General features: G+C 40.5%; 1 protein-coding gene across 6 annotated transcripts in view; it reads left to right on the top strand.

The window, feature by feature from the left end:
- LOC128425483 (microtubule-associated protein 4) overlaps positions 1 to 22,648 on the top strand; it is a 97,927-nt gene that overhangs the window by 19,181 nt on the left and 56,098 nt on the right. For 4 of the 6 annotated variants that reach the window (XM_053412090.1, XM_053412093.1, XM_053412088.1 and 1 more), the window contains exons 2-3: positions 4,122 to 4,310; positions 7,596 to 7,652. In XM_053412090.1, the coding sequence (XP_053268065.1) occupies positions 4,124 to 4,310; positions 7,596 to 7,652 (244 nt within the window). In that variant the 5' untranslated portion in view covers positions 4,122 to 4,123. The remainder of the gene's footprint in view (positions 1 to 4,121; positions 4,311 to 7,595; positions 7,653 to 22,648) is intronic. The other 2 variants (XM_053412091.1, XM_053412089.1) reach the window with 1 other exon arrangement.

The following is a 22,648-nucleotide window of genomic DNA, read 5'->3' as shown; positions in this document are numbered from 1 at the left end:
AACTACAACTTATATTATTAGATAGTGGCTGTAGATTGTATGAGAGTTTACATCCATTTTCATTTTTCTTTTTTCAAATGTATTTTTTGGGCTTTAATCACCTTTAATGGATGGGACAGAGTAAGCTCGTGAAAAGGGGAAAGAGAGAGAGTGGGGGATGACATGCATACATGGCCGCGGCTTGGAATCGAATTCAGGCCAAGGGTTGAGGCCTTGCAAAAGCAGTTACTGAGTGTGGACAGTAACTGTTAACATGTCCTAAGTTAAGGCTTAAGAACAAACATTTTCTTAGTAAAACATTAAAAGCTCTGAATTGAGTCCTCTGTAGCATTAACATTAATGTGAGCTTTTGCATCCAAGATATTTTGGCTTAATTTCTGGATAGTTGGAGATGCGTCATATAGCAGTTTGTTATTCCTACTATAACTGAAGTTTCTATTTCATACATGTAATGTAATAGCACATAGTAATAGTAATGTTTTGCGGGCCACTAAAATAAAAAAATGAAAATGTAGCAAGTTGACTCAGGGACTTTTATCTGTTTGGCTCACCTAAGAAAACAACCATGCAAGGACCTCAGGAGTGCAACCACAATATTCGATTATGTAAGAAGATAGGCTTGTGATAATGCATAGTGCAATTATGGTACAAAACAGGCTTCTATAATACATTTTAAAACACAGTAATTTATATAATTGCAAAAGTAACTTGACTTTGCAGTTCAATCACTCCCTTGTTTGCTTATTCTGCCGTTTTGTTTACATACAAAAGTGTTGTGTCGAAGCAGATTAAGAAGGAGCTTAACCTTCACCTCTGCTTTTTGGCAGGCAGAGGACACCCACCCGCTGGCCCGTGAGCCCACACACACACACACACACACACAGACACACACAGACAGACAGACAAATATGGATTTAAAGCACAAACATAAATGCACAACTAATCCACACATACACTGGAACATTTGTTAGCAGTCGACACAATAGAAACTGCCGTTTCCGTGGATTTCCTTCCTTTGTTGAATCCAGATTATGTTTGACTGGCCACACCACAATCATGAGCAGAGGGTGGAAAACAGGACCTGGGCTTAAATTGAGGCCCCTCACAGGGTCTAAAGATCCTCAAATTTAGAATTGCCTTAACCCAAATCCATCCCACTGTCGCAGCAGACTAAGGAAAAGCTTCTGCTCCTGTGGTCATGTGGGAAACCCCTGTAGAAACAGAAGCTGAAAGACCCCAAAAGGAACATGCTAAACTAGACAGTCTTTTTCAACCATTCATATGATTGCTATTGGTCTCTTTCTGAGTTTTCTTGCTTGGGATGGTTGGCATGGATCAGTCGGCTCACTGCAGCCGGCACAGATGACGTACAGTATGCTAAACACACACACACACACACACACACACAGATGATGTGGGGTTAAATATGGAAACCGGAGCAGTGTTTCTGGCCAGCATGGTTTTGTGGTCAAGGCAACAGCCTTCCTGCGACACACCCTGCAAGGCCTCAGCCCTGGGGACTCACTCACTGCTGCTGATACACTGGCAGCCAGGCGTGTAATGAGCACCCACACGTGTAGTTTAGAATCATTTATATCTCTCAGAAACTGATTTTGTAGCTTGTAATACTTTATGTAATACATATTTTACTTGTTGACTAACTAATTCAATCTGATTAAATGTAAGAGGACCGATTCTGGACAACTGAGAATAATACAATTTTAATTCGTCAAGCCCATTGAAATAAAGGCCTGGACCTGGATGCATTGTATTATATGTTTTATTCAATTTCCTTGTAAAATACAACAAAATGTCCTCAGATCAACTTAAACCTGGATAGGAAATGTTGAATTATATTATATTTGTGTAATGCCAAATTACAACAAACATTATGTCAAAGCACGTTAGTAAGTTAACCATAACCCATAACAAGCAAGTACACTATTACTGTAGAGAGAATTTTTTTTGCCTTTTAATGGAGAGATGGGCATCTGCCTCAGTGGGTTGGAGTGAGCAGAGAAAAATGGGGGAGAGAAGAGAGTTTGTTGGAGATGTGATACAGCTTCCAGACATCCAGGGTCAGCAGGTCTCCTGAGAGTCTGGATGATAAAGCCTGTCTCACAGTTGGTGCTGCAAGTCATCCTAAAGGATCTGGTTAGGGCTGATGTCAGAGCTCTGAGAAAACCAGTTAAGTTTTAACTGGGAAAACCACATCTTTATTTTTGGAGGTAGACCTGTGTACCGGTACTCTTTCGAGTCAGTGAATGGACAATCCAGCAGATGGGGCTGTTGAGTTGTGTTTGACCTCCTGTTTGAGGCTTGCAACTAGTCTCAATGTATTTATGAAGACAATGATTCCAGTCTCAAATCTAAAAAGAATTGTCTAGTAGGAAGAGTGCTTCTCATGGAAATGTGTGGGATGTTCTTTCAGTGGATATATTAACATCTGCTGATTTCATGAGGCTGCAGTTTAAAAAAGAATGGTTCATTCATATTTCTGTGGGGATATACATGTTGTTGACTGTCTGATCCTAGACAAACTAACACCTCACGTCTCATGATAGATAACCTTTGACCTTGAACCACAACCTGCTGCTTGAATAGTGTGAGAACAGGATGTTCAACCAAAAGGCCAGAAATGTAATGTTTGATTCAAGGAGGGTTGATGACACAGAGGTTGTTGGAGAGAGAGCAGAGAGAGGCTGGCTCCTCCTGGCTGGCTCCTCCTCCTGCTCCTCTTGCTCCTCCTGCTACTCCTGCTGCTGCTCCTGCTCTGGCACCGCAGATAATCTGGCATTATAATTGGAGGATGACACAACACGACTCTGCAAATTTCCCTGGTGGCCATTGGTCAGCTGAACTCCCAGATGAGCTGGTGCCTGCTTGGATGAGGGTCTCTTTGTGTCACGGAGTCCATGTCCAGCTCCCGATTCTGCTTCTGTGTTGTACATGCATAGTTTTCATGTTGTGTAATCCCAACTGAAACTGTGCCTCCCTGTGGCAGACAGTGGTAGTATGTGTAGGTTTTCCTCACTTTGCTTTGTGTAGCTGCTCTCCAGAAACGTCAGGCCCAGGCCTTGCAGCTGTTGACCATTCAGTGTGTTGCTTAGGGGCACCTCAGCAGGGTGGACCCCACATCACAGGCTTTGGATCCAGGTTCTCTGGTCTGGTTGTTGTTGCCATTTAGTTATGTTCACATCAGATTTTGCCGTGAACACAAAAATAAAAAGATTTAGTCGTTTTGTTCATCGTTGTAGATTAAATACATGCAGAATAATGAGGAAGGCCTTATTTCCGGTCTTCTATTTCACCATCTGGAAATTTAAACTGCTTCCTTTCACCACTTATCATCTTCACTTCCATCTTTCTATATTCTGCTTCACTGTAATTCAACTTATAGTAGTTAGCAGCAGTGGCTTCACATTATTTCAAAGTGATCATTTCCTGAGATTTCTGTTTCCAAAAATGTAGTTTAAAAACACAAGTTGAAAACCTAACTGAACAAATTAAATATAGAATTGTGATTTTTCTGGTGTAGTTCTTCATTGTGATTATATATTCTTTATATCAGTTCCTCTTAGCTATTTTTGAGCTGAAGAGAAGCAGAATGAATCATAAATCTGTTTTCCAGTCTTCTTCACACTTACAGATTACAGAACTGTCTCTAGCGCAGTTTGCTACAGTGGGAGGAAAGAAATTCTCACCACGTGAAGCAATGTTGTGTTATTCTAAAATGTTTTAGGACCAGGAGCTTGGATGTTTAGTTGTAACATGAGAGAGGTCTCCCAGACTTGTTGACCTCCCTGGTGAATGTTTGTCTGCAACCTGATCCACTTTGTGAATGGTTTATGACAACTAGTTAACATTTACAGTTAAAACATGGGTGAACATGTTGTCAAAGTTGTGTCAAAGTGCTGAGGACACACACGCACACACATGTTTTTTTTTACAGCATATTTGATTACATTGTTGTATTTCTTAAAAAAGTAGTCCCCCCTCTAAGAGATGAACACTGTATATACTGTATTGGAAAATGTCCTCACTTGATGTTTCATTGGACATCGCCACTCATCAAGTGACTGTCCCCTTGCTTATCCCTTTGTCTCTGTGTTTGCGTGCAGTCATGGCGGAGTTAGACCTGAGTCTAAGCGATGCGCTGGCAGATGCTCCTCAGACGGGGCAGGTGGAGAGCCTGGTGGAGCGGGACTTTATGGCTCAGCTGGAGGCAGAAACCTTCGACGACAAGGTGGGGGAGACAGTAGGAAAGACGGACTACATCCCCCTGCTGGACGACGTTGACACCAGGGCAGGTGAGACGGACAAGGGAAATAAACCTTTTTTTGAGACATAAGCAGGGCTACCAGGAGTGTTTATAATGATTCACCACTGATCACTGACATTACATTGTCAGTTTAACACCATGTCAAGAAACTGCATGAAACAGCTTTTTCTTTATATAAGAGTTATTTTGTAGAATCCCCCGAAACGCCTTTCTTTATAATACAAAAATCAGTCGTATTGATTTGATGTCAATCTCCCTGATGAAGTTGTATTTTTATCTGCTCCTCTGAATTTGATATGATGCATCAACATCATTTTGAACCAGATGAAAACGTGTGTCACGCAACATAAACTGCAGCTGCGCCCTAATGACGGATAGTCTCAGGCACCGCTGGACACCCGCTGCCATTTTTGATCTGTGGAGGTGTCATTCAGCCACCGGGAGGATAAGGTGGCCTGAGCACGAGCAGATTTCAACATCCGAGCCAAACATTTGGGATCTAAACTAGAAGTTTTGTCCTCTGAACAGCTGTAGGGCGAATAGTCAATCTGCGACAGTGAAGATGTTTAAGGTTCAGTTCCAAGGTCACATACCTGATGATCCCTGAAATCCGTTGTCCAAGATCCCTCATGGGAACAAGAGCGTGTCCTCACCAAGGTCATGGGCTTAGGATGACTGTATGTTATCAGCTACATGTTAATCATGTCATGTCATTGTCCAGGGAGGGACGAAAAACAGTTTGAATGTTGAAGTCTTACTCATTTACTAATGCTAACTGATGATGGTTCTACAGGTTTGAGTTCTTCTTCTGCATCGAATGTGCAGAATAAACAAGTTATCTTTTAATATGTTTAACTCTGTTGTGTAGCATTTGAACATATTCTATCTGGAGCGTGTGCAGTTGTAGCCATTCGGTTTAGAAAATACAGTGTTTTTTATTTTTTGATCAAATTCACTTGTGAAAGAACCATTACCAAGTTGGTAAGTTTCTGTTGTTTGTTTTTTAGTATAGTCTGGTTGTAGTCATCATCAAGCTGATGAGAAAGGTTTGATTTGGGTGACATCTTTCAAAAATGTATATATACAGTAAAAAATAAAGCCAGGAGATAACATCCTGTTTAAGATAATAACACTAACTATTGCCTATTATACACAATAAGAACAATGACACAAGGTTTTATTGAATACCTTGAGTATGACTGCTTCCTACTCAAATAGAGCATTATGTAGCACCCAAGCTAAAATCGTTCACCTTTATTACTACAGCAGTGTCCTCAAACTAAACCTGATTCAAATCTATAATCTACAATATGAAAAATAAAAAGCAGACACTGTAAACAAAGACAGTGAAATTATGTACAGGTCAGCAAAGCTTCAAGAGGCCTGGATCGTTTTTGAGACCAGTCATGTTTCCAGTCAGTGTTTGATTTTTATGTTATATGTTATATATATGGAGCCTGGATCTACATCTTTGGTCGGGTTAAAATAATAGATGAGACAGAAGCAAAAACCTGCAGATAGGTCGTATCAAGGTCTCTAAACAGATGTATAAACAGTGGATGGATCAAATATAGATCTGAGCACATAACCAGAAAAAGAGAAGTGACAGTGGACTGGGGATGACTCGGCTCTCAGGCCTGCTGTGGTCACGCACATACTTTGGTCAGACAGTCAGACTGTGTATGGGCACTCGTCAGGGACAGCCGGCCGCAGGACGAGCCGTCGGTGGCGTTTCCAGTGATCAGCTGTGGCACGCTGTGTAGACGAATGCTGACACGCTGAGTGCCAAATAGCAGGGCTAGGCAGTCCGCTGTTCATTGTCCCCTGTCAGCGAGAGAGTCAGACGGAGGAGGAGGTTTTCTATTTTATTTTATTGTTTTTTAGTCAGATATTTTGTTTTTTTGCACTGATGGACTCTTGTGAATCCTACTTTCTGTGTGAATGCAGTGTGTGTGTGTGTGTGTGTGTGTGTGTGTGTGTGTGTGTGTGTGTGTGTGTGTGTGTGTGTGTGTGTGTGTGTGTGTGTGTGTGTGTGTGTGTGTGTGTGTGTGTGTGTGTGTGTGTGTGTGTGTGTGTGTGTGTGTGTGTGTGTGTGTGTGTGTGTGTACACCTTTTTTCCTGCCTCTTTAGGACGTTTTCCAACATAAACTCCCTCAGATGTTAATAGTGGTTAGGCTAAGGTTAGTGTTACGTATCATTTCTATACTTTAGGTTGTAATTATCTTTTTTTCAGTGAAAGCTAATTGACCAATTTAATAACTAGCTCTGTGATACTGGTCATTAAGGAGTGTCAATGTCAGGCCCAGGTAACCAAATGACATTAAAACAAAGTTGAACTCGATGCATGATCCTTTATCAAAAGGCTCAGTAGTAGAGTGGGTTGTAATAGTAGTATATAACATACACCTTTTTACATGTGCTATAAAGGTGTATGTGAGCGTGCATGTCAGAGGGGAGGGTAGTAGTGAGTGTGTATTTTGTAACATGTGTGTTTATGTGTGTGTGTGCAAGACCACTCCCTAATGGCAGTAAATAAACAACTTTCCTTGTCCTTATACAGTATTTTAAAGACCACGTGATCCTGACTCACTGCCACACACACACACACGACCCCCCTACCTGTTGATTAAAGGGATAGTTCACCTAAAAATGAAAATACATTAATTTACTCACTGCTATGCCAATAGGGGGGGGGGGGTGACGCCACAAAAGCAGCAACAAAGTTTACTTCTGAAACTCCTTAAGTAATTTGTGGACTCAAACACTTCACCCTTCCCTCCATCAGCATAGTGGTGAGTAGATGATGAGTGTATATTCATTTTTCGCTGAACCATCCCTTTAAAGCAAGATCGTGAACCCCATTGCTCCCAGTGGTTTGACCAGCACCTGGCATGGTACTGTCAGGTGCTGGCATCTACCGTCTGTGTGAATGGTGAGTTCAATGTGTGTCTGTTGTGCAAATATGAGCGACTCAGCAGTCAGATGTCACAGAGCATCACCTCCTTCAATATCCCACACTGACACCAGCTGACGTGCCGACGTGCTGCCCTCTTCTTTCCCACAGCCTGACCATAGATCAACTGTGTGGTATTAACATGCGCACTGACACACACACACAAACACACCTAAAGTGCGACAACTATTTTGAGGAGCCTTTTAAAAGGCTAAAATAGTCAATGGGGTCCATTTGAGTTTGTTGTATCTCTCCATACAAACTCATACAATGTAGTTTGATTTTCTATCTCGTCTGGCCATTAGCTCTCAGTAGTAATGGCTTTGCTTGTTTTGTGCGTGTGTGTGTGTGTGCACGCAGACACGGGTTCTGCATTGGAGAATGGAGAGCAGGAAGCTCATGGGGTGCAAAAGCCTGGTAAGACATATCCCACAGTTCCCTCTGCCGCCTGTCAGTCTGCTATAAGGTCTCCTCATCATCCTCATTCCTCTAGTCATGGCCTTTTTCAAGTCTTTTCTTGTCTTTCAGTCTTTATTTCATCCTTGTTTACTTCCTCCTTGTTCTTCACCTCAGTTTATTTCTGTGTGTTTGTGTATTTACGTGCAAGCCCTTTATACTGGCATTTTAGAGCAGGAGCCGCTCTTATTGCTCTCAAGCATCCTTTCAAGCTCCTACTGAACAAGGCTGCTGCTCTCATAAGTCTCCAAGAAGCTCAATTTGGGGAGTTGAACTGAAGGATTTTAAAGCCCTCTCCACCCTGCCAGGAATGTCATTCTGCTACTATGACAGATTCCTATTTCTCTGGGCCACAATAGTCACCTATAATGGTGTGAGTCAAGAGAATAATACGTGCATCGGCCTTTAAATATTATCATTACATCTCTAAATTCCCACAAAATTTATCAGATACATGAAAAAATACAAGATTTCTCTTGTACCTGCAGGTGAATCAGTGTGGTGCAACTATTTAACCCCTCACATTATTACACATAACTCACCATTAGTTTGTGCATTGTGGTAACAGGGAGAACAACATCATTAGAGGATTGTCTGAGTCTTAAACTGTGGATTCTTTAATGGTCGCTTTGGCCCTGCCAGGACCGTCTCCATTGTTCCAGGAATTATTTCACAATCAGTGAAATTCATAAGAACACCTAAACATCCAAAACATAGTGGCTGTCAGTAAAAGTATATTAACTTGATTGAAAATAATGAGAATAAATATTGTTTGTTGCTGCAGGTGTATTAAATGTGATAACGTAATTGACTTTAACTATACATTTGTAACATAATAATATCCGCTGGCTTAAATTACTGATAGACTGTCATGTTTAACACATTTCTCTTTTATCGTTAATGGTGATGGGACATTTTCTTTGTCTTTTGCCTTAAACATTTGATTTAAAGTGTCACCAGTGAACGTTGCATTGCTTTCTCCAGCTCAGGATATACACACAGGAGTTAAGACTTAAATGTCATTCTGCTGTGAAAATGCAAATGTGTTGAATTGAATAATCAGTTTATGAAAACGATACTTAATTGGCAGCAGAAATTGTTGCCCTGATAACATCAGCAACTCTGCTGTTAACAATTAAAATAGCAAGGCCATTTGCACATGCCCCTTGTATTAAACACTCCTATTGTTACCTCTAATGCCAATGAATCATTGTAGTCTAATCTCATATCAGAGATATAATTAGCTGCAGGGAAGAGACTAAGCTCTAGAGATGAATGTTTATTGTGTCTAGTGACGAATCCTCCTACTGAAATAGAATACGACGAGAACTGTACCTGGTGTGTGTGGGTGTGTGTTTACGTGTGTGGTCCTATTTGGAAACCACCTTATCAGTTTTTTTATTTCTTTCAGTAATATTTTTCAGTATTCTGGTCTAATTTTCCCTCATCTCTCAGCCTCCATACTCCAGACACACTCCTACTCATTTCACTTTGTTCCATTTCAAACTTCACAGCTGTGCATGCCGTTGGCAGTGAAAGAATGTTGCATGCCAGCATGAGTTAGTTTGTAAAAAAGTCTCCAACACTGAAAACATGCAATTAACATATATGTAAAGTAGAACATATTGTACAAAGGTCAGTTCAACCACAAAACTTAAAAAAAGTCCAACTCTAACTGCGGCAAACAGCAGGGTAAGAAAAAGTGATGCAGACAGAGAGCTGATACACTGACTACAGGGTGTTAGGGCAAGAGCTGTCACAGATGGAAGATATAAAATAAACCTTACCAGCGGGAGGAGGCCTTAGAGACTATGAAGTGAATTGACCAGTGCTGACACCAGTCTTTACAGCATAACACATTGTCAACTATGGACTAGTCATACAAATGGCAGCAGGTCAGCTCTGAAAATAGCACATGCTCCTGGCTAAAGGTAACAATGCTACATTGTCAAACTGAATAATAATAGAGCTATTTGGATCAATTGGATGGGTTACATTACCTTACATTAAGTGTTGCATCATCTATATTAGTAACCAATTAGTCAGTTATAGAAGTAATAAAAAACTGCTACAAGTTAACCCATAGTCTCTATGTAAAGATGGACATAATTTTTCGCGGTAACAAAGTTGTGCTGATATACACACTCAACCAATCTTGTGTTTTTATAGCTTTAAGCTTTTGAAAAATTGTACGAGATGTCTACTTTGACCAGTGTGTTCCATGTCCCATCCACTAACATGGAGGGGATGGCGTTTATAACCTATACTGCAGCCAGCCACCAGGGGGCTAGCAGGAAGCTTTGGCTTCACTTTTGGGGAGCTGTCATGATGTCCACCTTATATACTTTCGACATAATAGTGTTGCATTGTGATGATGTGGTAACTGCCTGAGCCCTTTTTGGCAGGTTACCAGCCTTTTGTCCATCGTCCTAGATTATTCCTAGAAAAAAAACATAAAAACAGAAGGTGTCTCTAAATTCCACTGAACTCTAATCAGTACAAGTGCAACGTAGGAAGGTGAAAGCTGCCCAACCTGCCTGCTGCCATATTCATGATCTGCATATGATCCACTGACATGACTGAAAAGCTTGGTGGGGACGCACACTGCTGATGGTGGGAGGAGTGATCGGCATGTTAATCTGACATCTGCGTTGGCATGTTCACTGCTTGGCTGTCTGGCTGTTTGCATGGCATGGGGGGGCTTGTATTACCATGGTTACCGATGACTATGTGTGTATTTCAGTTGAGCGGATGTTCCCTGTAACTTTTGGTTATAGTTCTGTCTCAAATTTCCAGAACTGTTCTTATAACGAAATCTGCAGTGTCATAGAAAAGGACAGTGTGAGGTGTGGCATCATTATTATATTGGGCCTACTTTAGTGAACAGAGCATCTGGCTTTGTCTAGGTGCGTTGGATTCATTCATCATTGTTATTCAAGCGAACCCCCGGGAGCAGATGCAGGACGCAGGCGGTATAAGTAGCAACTGGGTCAGAGAATTGAGAGCGTAAGCGGAATCCTGACAAGAGCAAATGCAGATGTGTGTATGTGATGCTGCATGTCACCCGCTGCTGCATGAATATACTGCATGGCCTATGAAGAAAACTATATAAATGAGTGTTTTCCCAAATAGTTGACCAATGAGCACCATTGAAAATGTCATGTAGATAAATCTGGCACACGACCTGCAGATGGACATAAATCTGGCATTTCTCACGTTGGTCAAGTATTTGACATTTGTTAGATGAGTAGCAGTTGATTTTTTGACAGCTTTACTAACCTGCTTTCTTCCCTTCCCCCCTTCCTTATCCCCTTCTATCATCCTACTTTGAAATGATTTATTATCTTGTACTTTCATTTCTCTTTTATGCCACGTTATTTTGTCTCCTGTCCCAATAAATTTTTGTTGATGCACTTCTTTTAAATTTCCTTTCCTTCTCTCCCTCCCTAACTGCGTTCCACCCCATACGTTTATTACTCTTCCCTCCTGATTTTCTCTTCATCTCCCTGATTTTTGTTCTGTCCCCCTCCTTTCTCAATCCCCCATGCTTCAGAGGACTAGAACCCGCCTCCACCACCATGCCGACTGTCAATCAGCTGTGCTTCCGCTTCTGTGCACCTTTTCCCCCGATCCCTGTGCAGCACACACACAGAGCCACTACACAATCTACCCCAACTGTGGCTTCTTTGACCCCATGTGAAGAATAAAGTCTGAGGTTGCGTCCACATTAGACGTCCTCGCACACACACACACACACACACACAGACATGCCATGCTCTCCTGACTTCAGCACCCGCTGTTCCTCCAAACAATGATGGCACACTGTGATTCGCTCCTCTGGGCAAACTGTGCGTCGCTGACACACAACTGATTTCAGTCACATTTGGAGGTGAATTTGTTTTTTATTGTTTGTAGCTCCTTTTGGCCATTGTCCAATGAAAAAACCTCCATTCAGTTTTTTTCTAAACACTTATTCACAAAGATTTATAGATTTGATTTAATTCAATGAATTTTTAAAGGCATACCGTGGCAAATTAATGCACATTGTTTATATCCACACACATACACATACACACACACAGATTCAGAGGCATAGACCCCATCGAGCTGCCAACCCTTGTTCTCCTGTCTGAATCCTTCACACTGAGTTCCCATTGCTACAAGCCTCATCTGTCAACACCCAGCGACCAGTACACAAACACAAACATACTCACATATTAACCCACCAAAGGACCATTTTTATTTATGTCAAACTGTTTGTTTTTCTCTTGTGATGGACTCTCTAACTGCTTTGCACTATTTTTAGATTTCGTTAGCCAAAAAGATAAAGAGGTTAATATGAAAGCCAGACCTTGAGTTGACAATCATTTTTGTAAAGAATGTAAGAGAGATTTCCCATTGATCTCTGAGTCGTCTTTTGTCCCGTTTCACTGTTGATAAGCTGTAAATCTGCACTTCTTTGGTTCTTAGAAATTCCTTTAAGTCTCAGTTTATATTTAATTATAAAACATCCGCCTATTTAATTTGCTTGCCTCAATTAATTTCTTAAACATATTAACAAATGTCATGTGTGTTTGTTGTTTGAGTGTTATGCTTTCTCGTGTTGTGATGCAATACATATAAACAATAAAAACACTTACATTCAGTAATAGATTATTAGGTTTTATTCTAGATTTCAGGGTGATGTAGCCACAAGCTTTTGAGAAAACTAGCCAACAATAACTGGGCCTCATCCACACAATTCCCCTTAAGTTCAATCAATATGCACTAAGTTGTAATAATGCATGCGCCACCCTTAAAGTGATTTTTTTTTCATAAACATCCATGAGTTATTCCCTCTTAAAAAGGTGAAAGTTATGAAATAATGATCTATCTCTCAATATTGAAGGGATAGCTCACCCAGAAATGAAAATGCACTTATTATTTACTCACCCCTATGCCGATGGGGTGGGGGGTGAAGTGATTGAGTCCAGAAAACACTTTCGGAGTTTCAGGGGTAAACATTGTAGCTGATTAGTGACCTATCTTCAGACGTAATAAAACAACAGAAAAAATATGATATGCCTCTGTACTGTTCGTGTGGTGTCATCCAAGTGTGTGGAATTCCCGACATTCAAATTCAACTCGGAACAAGGTAATTTACACCGTGTTTTAAGCCTTAAAGTCTACCAGAAGAGGCTAAGCTAGCAGACCTAAGCATTTCAGATCTTTGAATGCACCTTGTCGAAAGATATCAGAAGACTTTTAAGCTTAAAACACGGTTTTAATGACCTTGTTTCGAGTTGAATTTGAACGTCGGGACTTCCAGACACTTGGATGACACCATGCGAGCAGTACAGAGGCATATCATGTTTTTCCTGTTGTGTTATTACTCACCATTGACTTCAATTGTATCTGATTCTGCTCTAACAAAGTTTATCCCTTAGAGTCCAGAAGTGTTTTGTGGACTCAAACACCTAACCCACCCCCCCCTTTGGCATAGGGGTGAGTAGATAATGAGTGAATTTTCATTTCTGGATGAACTATCCCTTTAAAGAAAGAAAGGAAAATATCAGAATCTGCCCCCTGATTTGGATCTGCACCAAAATGTCATGGATTCTTCTCTAATATGCACACACCGTCAAACCAAATTAGTGTGCTAGCATCTTTTTTCCGTTTTGTTTTCCGAATACGAGTGTATGCTTTAAAGCGTGAGTGATCAGCGGTCACTGTCTGGCCAAGAAATAGTCCCTAAGAAAACTGTTGACAAAGATTTGTATGGATAATCCAGAGAAATTTGTAATGGGAAAACAAATATAATAACTAATTTGTTTTCATTCTTTTGTACCACAACAATGATACAGTATCAATCTCACAGAGAGATATAAGAACAATATATTGGCATATTAATCTGAAATGTTCTGCATAGTGAAAATGTTCACAAGGAGTTGTGAATGAGGCATTTCCTCTCCAAACGCCTAAAAGAGCAAGCATGTTGAACTCAGTTGACATCAGTGAACCCCATCTGATCATCTAGGTGCTGCTGACTGTAAAAGTCACTGTAGACCTCTAAACAAATGTTATTAGAGATCACAGGTCAAGCTTAATACAGCCACTACATCCGTTTTTCATAGTTAGTTTTTCAAATGCACTAAATGTTATTTGTCCATTTTGATTTTTTTTTTAATTATTATTCTTTAGCTGCATGAGAAGTTCATCCATGTTGCACAATGGGTTAGCCTCTTTAAGTAGTTTAGTCCATATAGTGTCTATCCCAGAGTGTCCTTATAGATGTGCCTCTCTCTGTAGTCTGCCTGCACCTTGTGCTAATAAAGCAATATATAACACACACTTACCTGGCTTTGGGTTTCTCTTTCTTCTTCTAACCAACCTGAACTAAATCTTTTATCTACTGTCTAACTGCTGCCTCTCCCTTCTCTTGGCTCCTCTCATGTCTCTCCTTTCCCTCGCAGCGTTTTGAATTATGCACAGTATTATTTCCTGTTTCGGATATTTTATACCTTAGCAGCTTTTTGAGAGAACAAGACGCTTAGTCATGCTGGCTGTAACCTTTCAGAGGACGTGGATTTTTTACAGTGCGAGGCTGAAAGATTAGTGTGTGTGCCGCAGGGACGCGATTTTCTTTTACTTCAGAAGGATGGTTAGAAAACACATTACTTTATTACTCTCTCCTTTTTGGGGATAAGAGTAAAATCCATCAATTGCGTTTGCCTTATTGCTTAAAACACACATAGAAAAGGAAATAAAGGGGATTTTACCTTCTTTAGAGAGGTTTGTCAGGTATCAGTACATTAGAGGTTCTCTTTTCAAATTACAGGCAGACTCGCTGGATTTAAACACTAAAGAGCTCAGAAAGCACAGAGTAGAGAGAGATATCATTGCAGAAGCTCATATGCTTTTACAATAGCTGTCACTTGATTACACTGGACCATGCTCAGCTGTACTCAATAAAACTTGCACAAGTCTACCAACCAAAGTATGAGTGTTTACTGGTTTGACGCCCCGATCACAAGTCAACAAAAATGACTTAATGTCATATTTGCTTCTCATTTTTCATTCTCCCTCATTATTGTGACATAGGAATCCTTAACTAAACCAAGTCCAGTTGATGTGTTTTTTAGCACTTGGATACACCATGACCAGGATGACTGAGAATCTACACAGACATGAATCCTAGCTCTCTTGAAACATCCTCCTTAGTATGTCAACTTATCTGTATCCTCTTTTGTGGTTTAATAGTATCCAACTGGAGAATTAATGCCACTGAATTATTATCATAATTCTCCCAGCTTCTAAAATACAGTGGTGGTTGTAAACACAAATGAATTTGCATATTATTTCCCAGATTCTCTGAAAAATCTGGGAAATGTGTATGACAAAATGGCGTTATTTCCTACTTTACTTTAAGTGTGTAAAATAGATTGTTAAAGTTTATTTATTTAGCAGTAGGACATCTACCTAATAATTCCACAAACATCTGTGATGGAACACATCTCCTGAACCAGTCATCAGTTTCATTTTATAAAAATCATAACCATGAAATACTCACTGTGAATAAACCAGTTAGGATGACCTGAGGTTTTCTATCGTCACCATGTAGAATACAACAATACAGATACAACATATTGAAAGCCTGTTCGAGAAGTGATCATTAATGACAAGGAATACCTCTGAGCTCCGGAACATCAACACAAAACCAACTAAAGTCCATTCCAAACTGGCAGGTTTAGAATGGGCACTGCAGGATTTTAACAAACTCACTAAACCTCAATAGTCAAGTCAAAGTCAATTTATTGTCAATTCTGCCGTATCTACAGGACAAAGACGGGACTGAAATGCTGTATTTTTGTGATTCCAGGTGTAAACATATAAGAAGACAGATCATATAAGTACGCATAATAAGTACTTAAACATAGTACACAGCACAACTCACTGTACACATAGTATGCAGTCATAAGGCACATGGGGAATAGGATGAGAGTACTGCAAACCGGAACAGTGCAAAAATACTTTGTGGGAAGTAATGTAATGTAAATAGCTGTTGGGAGTGTGGTGGACCTTTATTCTAGAATGTAAATAAATTTGGCTTGAGGCAATCGATCTGACCCCAAAGCCATCAAGTGCCTCTCTCTATCAAATCACTTGCTCTTCATCAGCCGGGTTTTGGACAAAAACCCTCAGAAGACTTCACCCTCACTCTGTTCTGACCTTATTGTGATGGATAGTTGCTTTAGTCATTTTAAAGACTTAATGCTTGATGAAATATGAATATAATTATCAATCATTTAACTAATGGTTAGTTGTGTCTCCATTCAAGCATACTCTATCATGTAATGACCTTGTTGAGTTAACTACCAGCAGGGTAGCTCGGAGATGAGTTGCGGTTCTGCTCAGGGTTTACCATCCACTATACTGTAACCTCCAGAGATCACTGTGACCTGTGTAATGCTCTCTGTCAGCATGTGTGTGTTTGCACGCAACAGTCTATATGGGGCAGCCTGTCCTACTTAGACTGGGAGTTGTGGCGTGGGTGATGCAGGGAGGAAAAGAGGAGGAGATGGAATGAACTCTCTGTGGAGGCAGATGTGCTATTCAGTGGAGGGATCATGCCCTACCTTTCCGAATGTCATCAAAAGTATGAACATCCCGACCCAGAGAGAACTTCACCCTGAACAGCTGATCTCTTACCTTACCCTTGAATGGTGAGAAGGAATTTTCAAATAAAATAAAATAAGATAACAGTATTTAACAGACTGAAGGGGATAGAGAGTTGTGCATATAAAGCATACAGCCAACCCTCTACATTAGTACAGTACATGATGTGGATCTGCCCACACAGTGAAGACATGCATCATCTGAGGACCTTGAGCTCCTGTCATGGTTCCAGGGTGTCTCATTTATTTATGATCCACTGCATAAATACAATACATCACATATGGCTCAAATAGGGAAAGATGTTGAAACCCATGAAACCATGACATTTGTGCGTGTGTGTAACCCCTAACCCTAACAATGAGCATTACAGTCTTGCGAAGACATAATCCTGCCTTGAGAGTCTGTAGCTGCAGAAAGTTATCTTTTGGTCAGGTTTAATGACTGTCAACAGCTTTTAACTTAATTCACTGACTTACTTGCAACTAAAACTCATACAGAGTTGATTCAAAAGGACTTTATTTATACTGTATATATGTAAAAACTCATTGTCGTAGCCTCATCTTTTGAAGAAGAAGGAAAAGTTCTCACCTTCTTTTTATGCCATCGGAGCACCATAACTCAAGTTACTTTCAGCGGCACATCCCCATCACTGTGTAATTTGATAAACTCATGCTGTCAGCCTCTTTTAGTTGAAGAAGTGATGTGTCAGAAATACGGGCTTAATCTCCTTTAAATATTCATGATGCAGCTTTAATCCCAGAGCTGGGAGAAAACATAATTCCCCCCTCACTGATGCCTCCTCCGTAGACGGAAAGCCTTTCATCTGTGTTCCTCCCATGTGAAGGTGTGTGTGTTTGACTCTCGATTCTAATGTCTATCCCCACATATGTCTGAGTATGTTTTTGAGTGAACAGATTTATCCCTCTTTATTCTCATGTCAGAATATAGCGTGTGTGTGAGTGAGGCCTCATACTTTCCTTTCATCTTCAAATGTGAAAGGCTCTGAATAGGGGACATCCAGCACCGCGTGCAACTGGTGATTTTCCTCCTCTTCGAGAACTTGTTCACTTCATCTGTTGATTTGACGGGTTCTGACTGCACTATCCCTGCTGTTGGGGGCTAAACGCAGTCCCCCTGCTAGACTCAACACATCCATGACTGCAAGGAGAAAGCGTGACAGCTGGATCGCAAATTCAGGCAAAATCCTTCTCGGTAGTTTAACTCCTTAATCCTGGCAATAAAAACTAACAAACACTGACACGAAGAAGGTCAAGAGAAAGTTAGAGGGGATTAAAATAGCGGCAGAGGGATTGCCTCCGTGTTATTTTCATCAAACACACAGACAAACACAGTTTTGTTTTCAGGTGAGGGCATTGATGTGTGGAATATACAATGGCATTTGAGGATTGGATTCAGAAGGAGAGGCAGCCTTGTTTTGAAAACCTCTAGGTCTTGTCAACCTCCTGCTACACACACACACACACACACACACACACACAGAGAGATGTCTCATCCAATGCACCTTGCTTCTCAACCGCCTGTCAATGCACATCACCCTCTCGCACACTGAATTAGTACTAGCGTTGCATTAGCCTCTGTAATCCCAGCACACAAACCTGGCATCATTTCATTTAGAAACCCATTTTGACTCGTGGACAAATTTAACCAGTAACCTTCCAAAATGCTTCTTAGCTCAGACATATTCTCATTTACACTTTGGCTCATCTCATTTATATGTGAAAGTGCCTTTCTAGAAATCCAAGATATTCAGACAATAAAACAAACCATTAATGCATGTTCTCATTTGCTGTAGGCCTACTTCCCAAATGGATAGAGCCTATCCCAGGATGCTGCTTTTGTATTGTTTATTTTACTGTGGTGGTAATAGATGCTGTTTATAGATATGTATACAGACCCATATCTCAAGAGAGTTAATGAACTGAAGGGCACAAAAACAAGTGACCCTCTCCCATCATCCTCCCAAGAATAAGTAGCATCATCACCCTGGATTGATAGATGAAGAAACTGATGAATAAGTGGATGGATGAATACTGTGACTTCAAAGACTTGACTAGTCAACAATACAGTCAACAGCATTGACTTCTCTGTTCATGTCAGGGGCCCTTTTAAAATAAGCACAAAGGTACTGGATGCCATCTCACTTTATAAACATGGGGAGGGTCAGCGGGTTCACAGGGAGGGACTCACATTACTAAAATGCAATCAGGGTTGGACTACTAGAAAACTGTTGTTTATTGCTATTTCAATTTTTATATAACTGCCCATTGTAAACATACCTATTTGGAAAGGGCTGTGGGTATCCTGGCTGCAGCTTTCTCTCTGAAACTAAAAAAGTTTCCTGCAGTGATTGAGCAAGGATCACCACTACTGCCTAAAGAAATGTTCACCTGTTAATTCAAACTTTGGAGCAGGTCAACTCAGTACGCAGAACCCCGAACTGTAGAATCAGTTGTCCTTGCCATGAAAGGTTTGTTTTAGACCACGACTACAGAGCACTTAGGTTGAGATACGTTGAGCCCTAGTCGCCACTGCCACAGAGCGCTGGACTCCTGTTTATTATTTGGCTCCTAGCAAACAAAAATGTGATCCAATTAGATGAGTAGCATACAGTCACACATACACTTCTGGAATTATTAGATAGATAGATAGATAGATAGATAGATAGATAGATGTTTGAAATGTAACCATCACTAGGCACAACACCAGATATTTTTAAACCTGAACAAATCAAGTGGGCAAACCATACAAGTGTTTAAACCAGGCTAATACTGAACATCTGTTGAATTTTGCCTTGTGCATTGTCCACATCACATTCATGTACTTTACACTTGAGGTAAATACCAACAGAGAATCCTGGATATACTATAGTTGTGTCGATGTTGGTGGTATCTGTGTGCGTTAAGGCCATGTGCCCTGTCTGCTGCAGGAGGAGCTCTTTAAGTTAAACATTGGCGAGTTACTTGCTGGATTAAATAAAACTAGGTCAAGCTTTGATCTTCTATAGTAACTGGTCACATCCCCAGAGAACCAATGGAGGAAGGTATCCAGTATGTTGCTGTGGTTGAATATCCAGTCGCTATAGGTGGGGAAAGTATGTCAGAGTAACAGAAGGGGGAACTCTTCACAATGTGACTCAGCATTCCAGGATGTCTCATTAACCACAGAGGCACTGTCAGAGTCCTTTTTACTCTTCTGATCCCTTCTCCAGATGTGCAATCTTCCATCTCTCCTCATCATACTTCTTCTTCTGCTATTAAATTAACTCCATTACGTATTTTTCCTATTTATGTACCTGTAAGAAATGAAGAGTAGGACCCCTGGATGATGGTACAGAAGATATACTAATATAAATCAATAAACCTGGTCTAAAAAAAAAAAATGTATATATATCCTTGCGCATTCTTAATTTCTGATGGGTAAAGGTGGACAGAAAGAACTACTGACCAATTCAATCTGATCCAAGGTCTATGATTAATGCTGTGTCATGGCTGAATCAACTGGGCACTCTGAATGTTTGTCCTCACCAGAGAATAGCACTCTGTCCTCTTGGTGAACCATCACTGTGTGCCTGTGGTCCTGCGGTGACCCTGACCCTTCCGCTTCTTAGTATCTATCCTGGCCTCAGGAGCCGGGGCTGAGGCAGAGGAGCCGGGAGAGGCTAGAGTCAACTGGAGGACAGCTGCAGGACCTCAGCCTGTCGAATCCTGTCCTGCCGGGTCCTCCCAGATTAGTTTTGGTTAGGAAATCGTAGGGCGACATGTTGATGGTGAGGCTGCCACAAAGTGCATCTCTACCTCTTGTTCTTGAATTTTAATATGCAGTATAGCCATTTATAATGTTAATGTACAAGCGGCCTGACAAACATCCTACTTAAGCCATGGCTTTTTATCTAGAGCAGGGGTGTCCAAACTACGGCCCGCGGCCCATCTGCGGCCCGCCATCCATTTTAAATTGGCCCGCCTAAAAAATAAAAAAAAAAAGTAAAAAAATATTTTTTACTTTTTTTTTTTTAAATACTTTTTTTAAATTTTTTATAACAGCAATTTAGTATCACTTAAATGGCACTTACTTATAGCACTTTGTAGTTTTGCTCTATTTTTGGAGAAATTGTACTTTCTTGATTTTCAGGTGAGGACCTTTTATTTGAGAACATTATACCTATACTGTACCTATACCTATGCCTCAGGAGACCAAAGAAGGCAATAAGTGTTGTAAAGTTTAAAAGATAGATGTATTAGTTATTCACCGTGGCTTTGAAAGTTGTGCTTTGATTTTAATGCAGTTAAAAACTGGGTTCCTCCAGCTGACTGAACAGTGGAAGATCACAGTCACTCCTTTGATCCTGCTGTGTCAAGACCAATTCCTGGTCCCTGGGTCCACGTGTAAGGGTCTGCATACATTTCGTCACCTTAAACAAAGGGTCTACACAGGTCCCATGTGGATCAAATTTAAGTCCATGCAGAGTGGCTGCACCCCACTCTGGACTCTTTGCACTAACTGTGCATAACACAAAAATGCGACAAGTGATTGCATTGCGTAGCTACACATTCAGTTACATTAGTGCTTTGGAGTCAGACTAAAACAACAAATGCAATATATCACAATACAACTGCTAATAGATATTCTCAAATATATTTTTATTTATTGAGCAATATCTCGACAGTTGATTAAAAGCTTCTCCATACCAATAAATCTCCTCGCAGGTGTTCTTATTAATGTTGCCTGACACCTCTCAGGTTTGTAGTTGTGTAGATTGACATATTCAGAACATTCCTGTCCTTGATATTTGCTGCATCTGTAAGCGTGCAGCAAAATTCCAGGGCACCTTTAACCTCAGCTGTGGCCGAATAATAAACGCCTGTGTGTGATAACTGGTGTGGATAGATGGATTTATTAAACTCAAAAGAGAGCATTGCAACTTATACACAGAGTTGGGTCAAACAAGTTTGTTGAAAACTTTGCTGTTTTCTCAATTGTAAGCAATGCAATGAGAAACGTAGAGCACATAGATACCAAATCCACATTCAAGTCTCTAGCTAGCACCAGATTTGAGTGCCTTGGGTCCCTGTGTCATAATACCTTCAAAAATCCAATAACATGGTGAGAAATAAGTTACGATTTTATTCCCAGAAAATGAGATGGTGAAATTTTCACAGGAATAGAACTTGTAGGTACTGTAAAGCCTGAGTCATAGTTCAGCTACTGCTGCTGTCCTCAGAACAACCTTCACAGTGCTCCAGTGCCACTTCCTAAACATTACCATGCATCTGAAGAGTGTGTTTGTATGCGTGTGTGTTAATTCTAGGCTATATTTGTCCATTTTATCCTGTCAGGTCAGCCAACTGTCCACTAAGCGTGGTGTCTGACTTTGTGGATGTCTGACTGACATCATTTTGTATGTGTGTGTTTGTTCCTGTCTGAGTATGAGCATGTACTTTGAGTGTGTATTTATTTCTATGTGCATGTATGCTGGTGCATGTTCATTACAGTAGCTTTTCCAAATTAGTGCAGCTCCAGCAGACTATCTATCTGTGTTAGTGTGTGTGTGTGTGTGTGTGCGTGGGCGTGTGCGCATGTGTGTGTATGCCCAGATGCCTCTGAGATGATAAAGTCTATCCGTCAGACTCATAGTCTGCTCCAGCCAGTCTGTCTTGCAGTACTTCGTCCTCACACTGAGGTCAGCAACCCCCAAGCAGCAGCAGTTCTTACGTAATTTTGAGATTTAGTTCAGACTAAACACAGGACCCGATTTTAAACTCTGAGAAGAAGTATATTATTTGTCCTATTCATCAGATCCTTGGTGCTACAGCTCAACAAGTTTAACCCACACAAATCTCTCATCAGCACTGTTCTTACATCCTCACTTGATTTTTCATTGTGTCATTCACTCATTGCAATCAGTTGTTGTTTGTCTCACATCATGTTTGTATTTTTGTACTTCCATACATCATAATCAACAACACATTGTGTGTTAATGCATTCAATTTTCCAGTGAATGATTCAAATGAACAGTAGGAGCTTGAAAGGTCAGCAACCTAATTTCACTTTTTTTTTCACTGCTTGAGAGAAAAAACTAAAGTTACAGATTTCACATTGTTTGTTGTATGCTTAAGGAAAGTCACTAATTGTGCACGGTGCAACACTATGCACCATAAATTGTAGTGATTTACATATCTTTACTGCAGAGAACAGTGATTTTGGCATTTAAATCCATACTAGTGTTGAGAGGTAGTAATTGTAACAAGCATGCATATAAGAGGGGAACACATTAATGTTAGTAA

Source organism: Pleuronectes platessa, chromosome 20, assembly GCF_947347685.1.
Source record: "Pleuronectes platessa chromosome 20, fPlePla1.1, whole genome shotgun sequence".
NCBI classification, from domain to species: domain Eukaryota; kingdom Metazoa; phylum Chordata; class Actinopteri; order Pleuronectiformes; family Pleuronectidae; genus Pleuronectes; species Pleuronectes platessa.
This window is presented reverse-complemented; position numbering and strand designations above follow the sequence as displayed.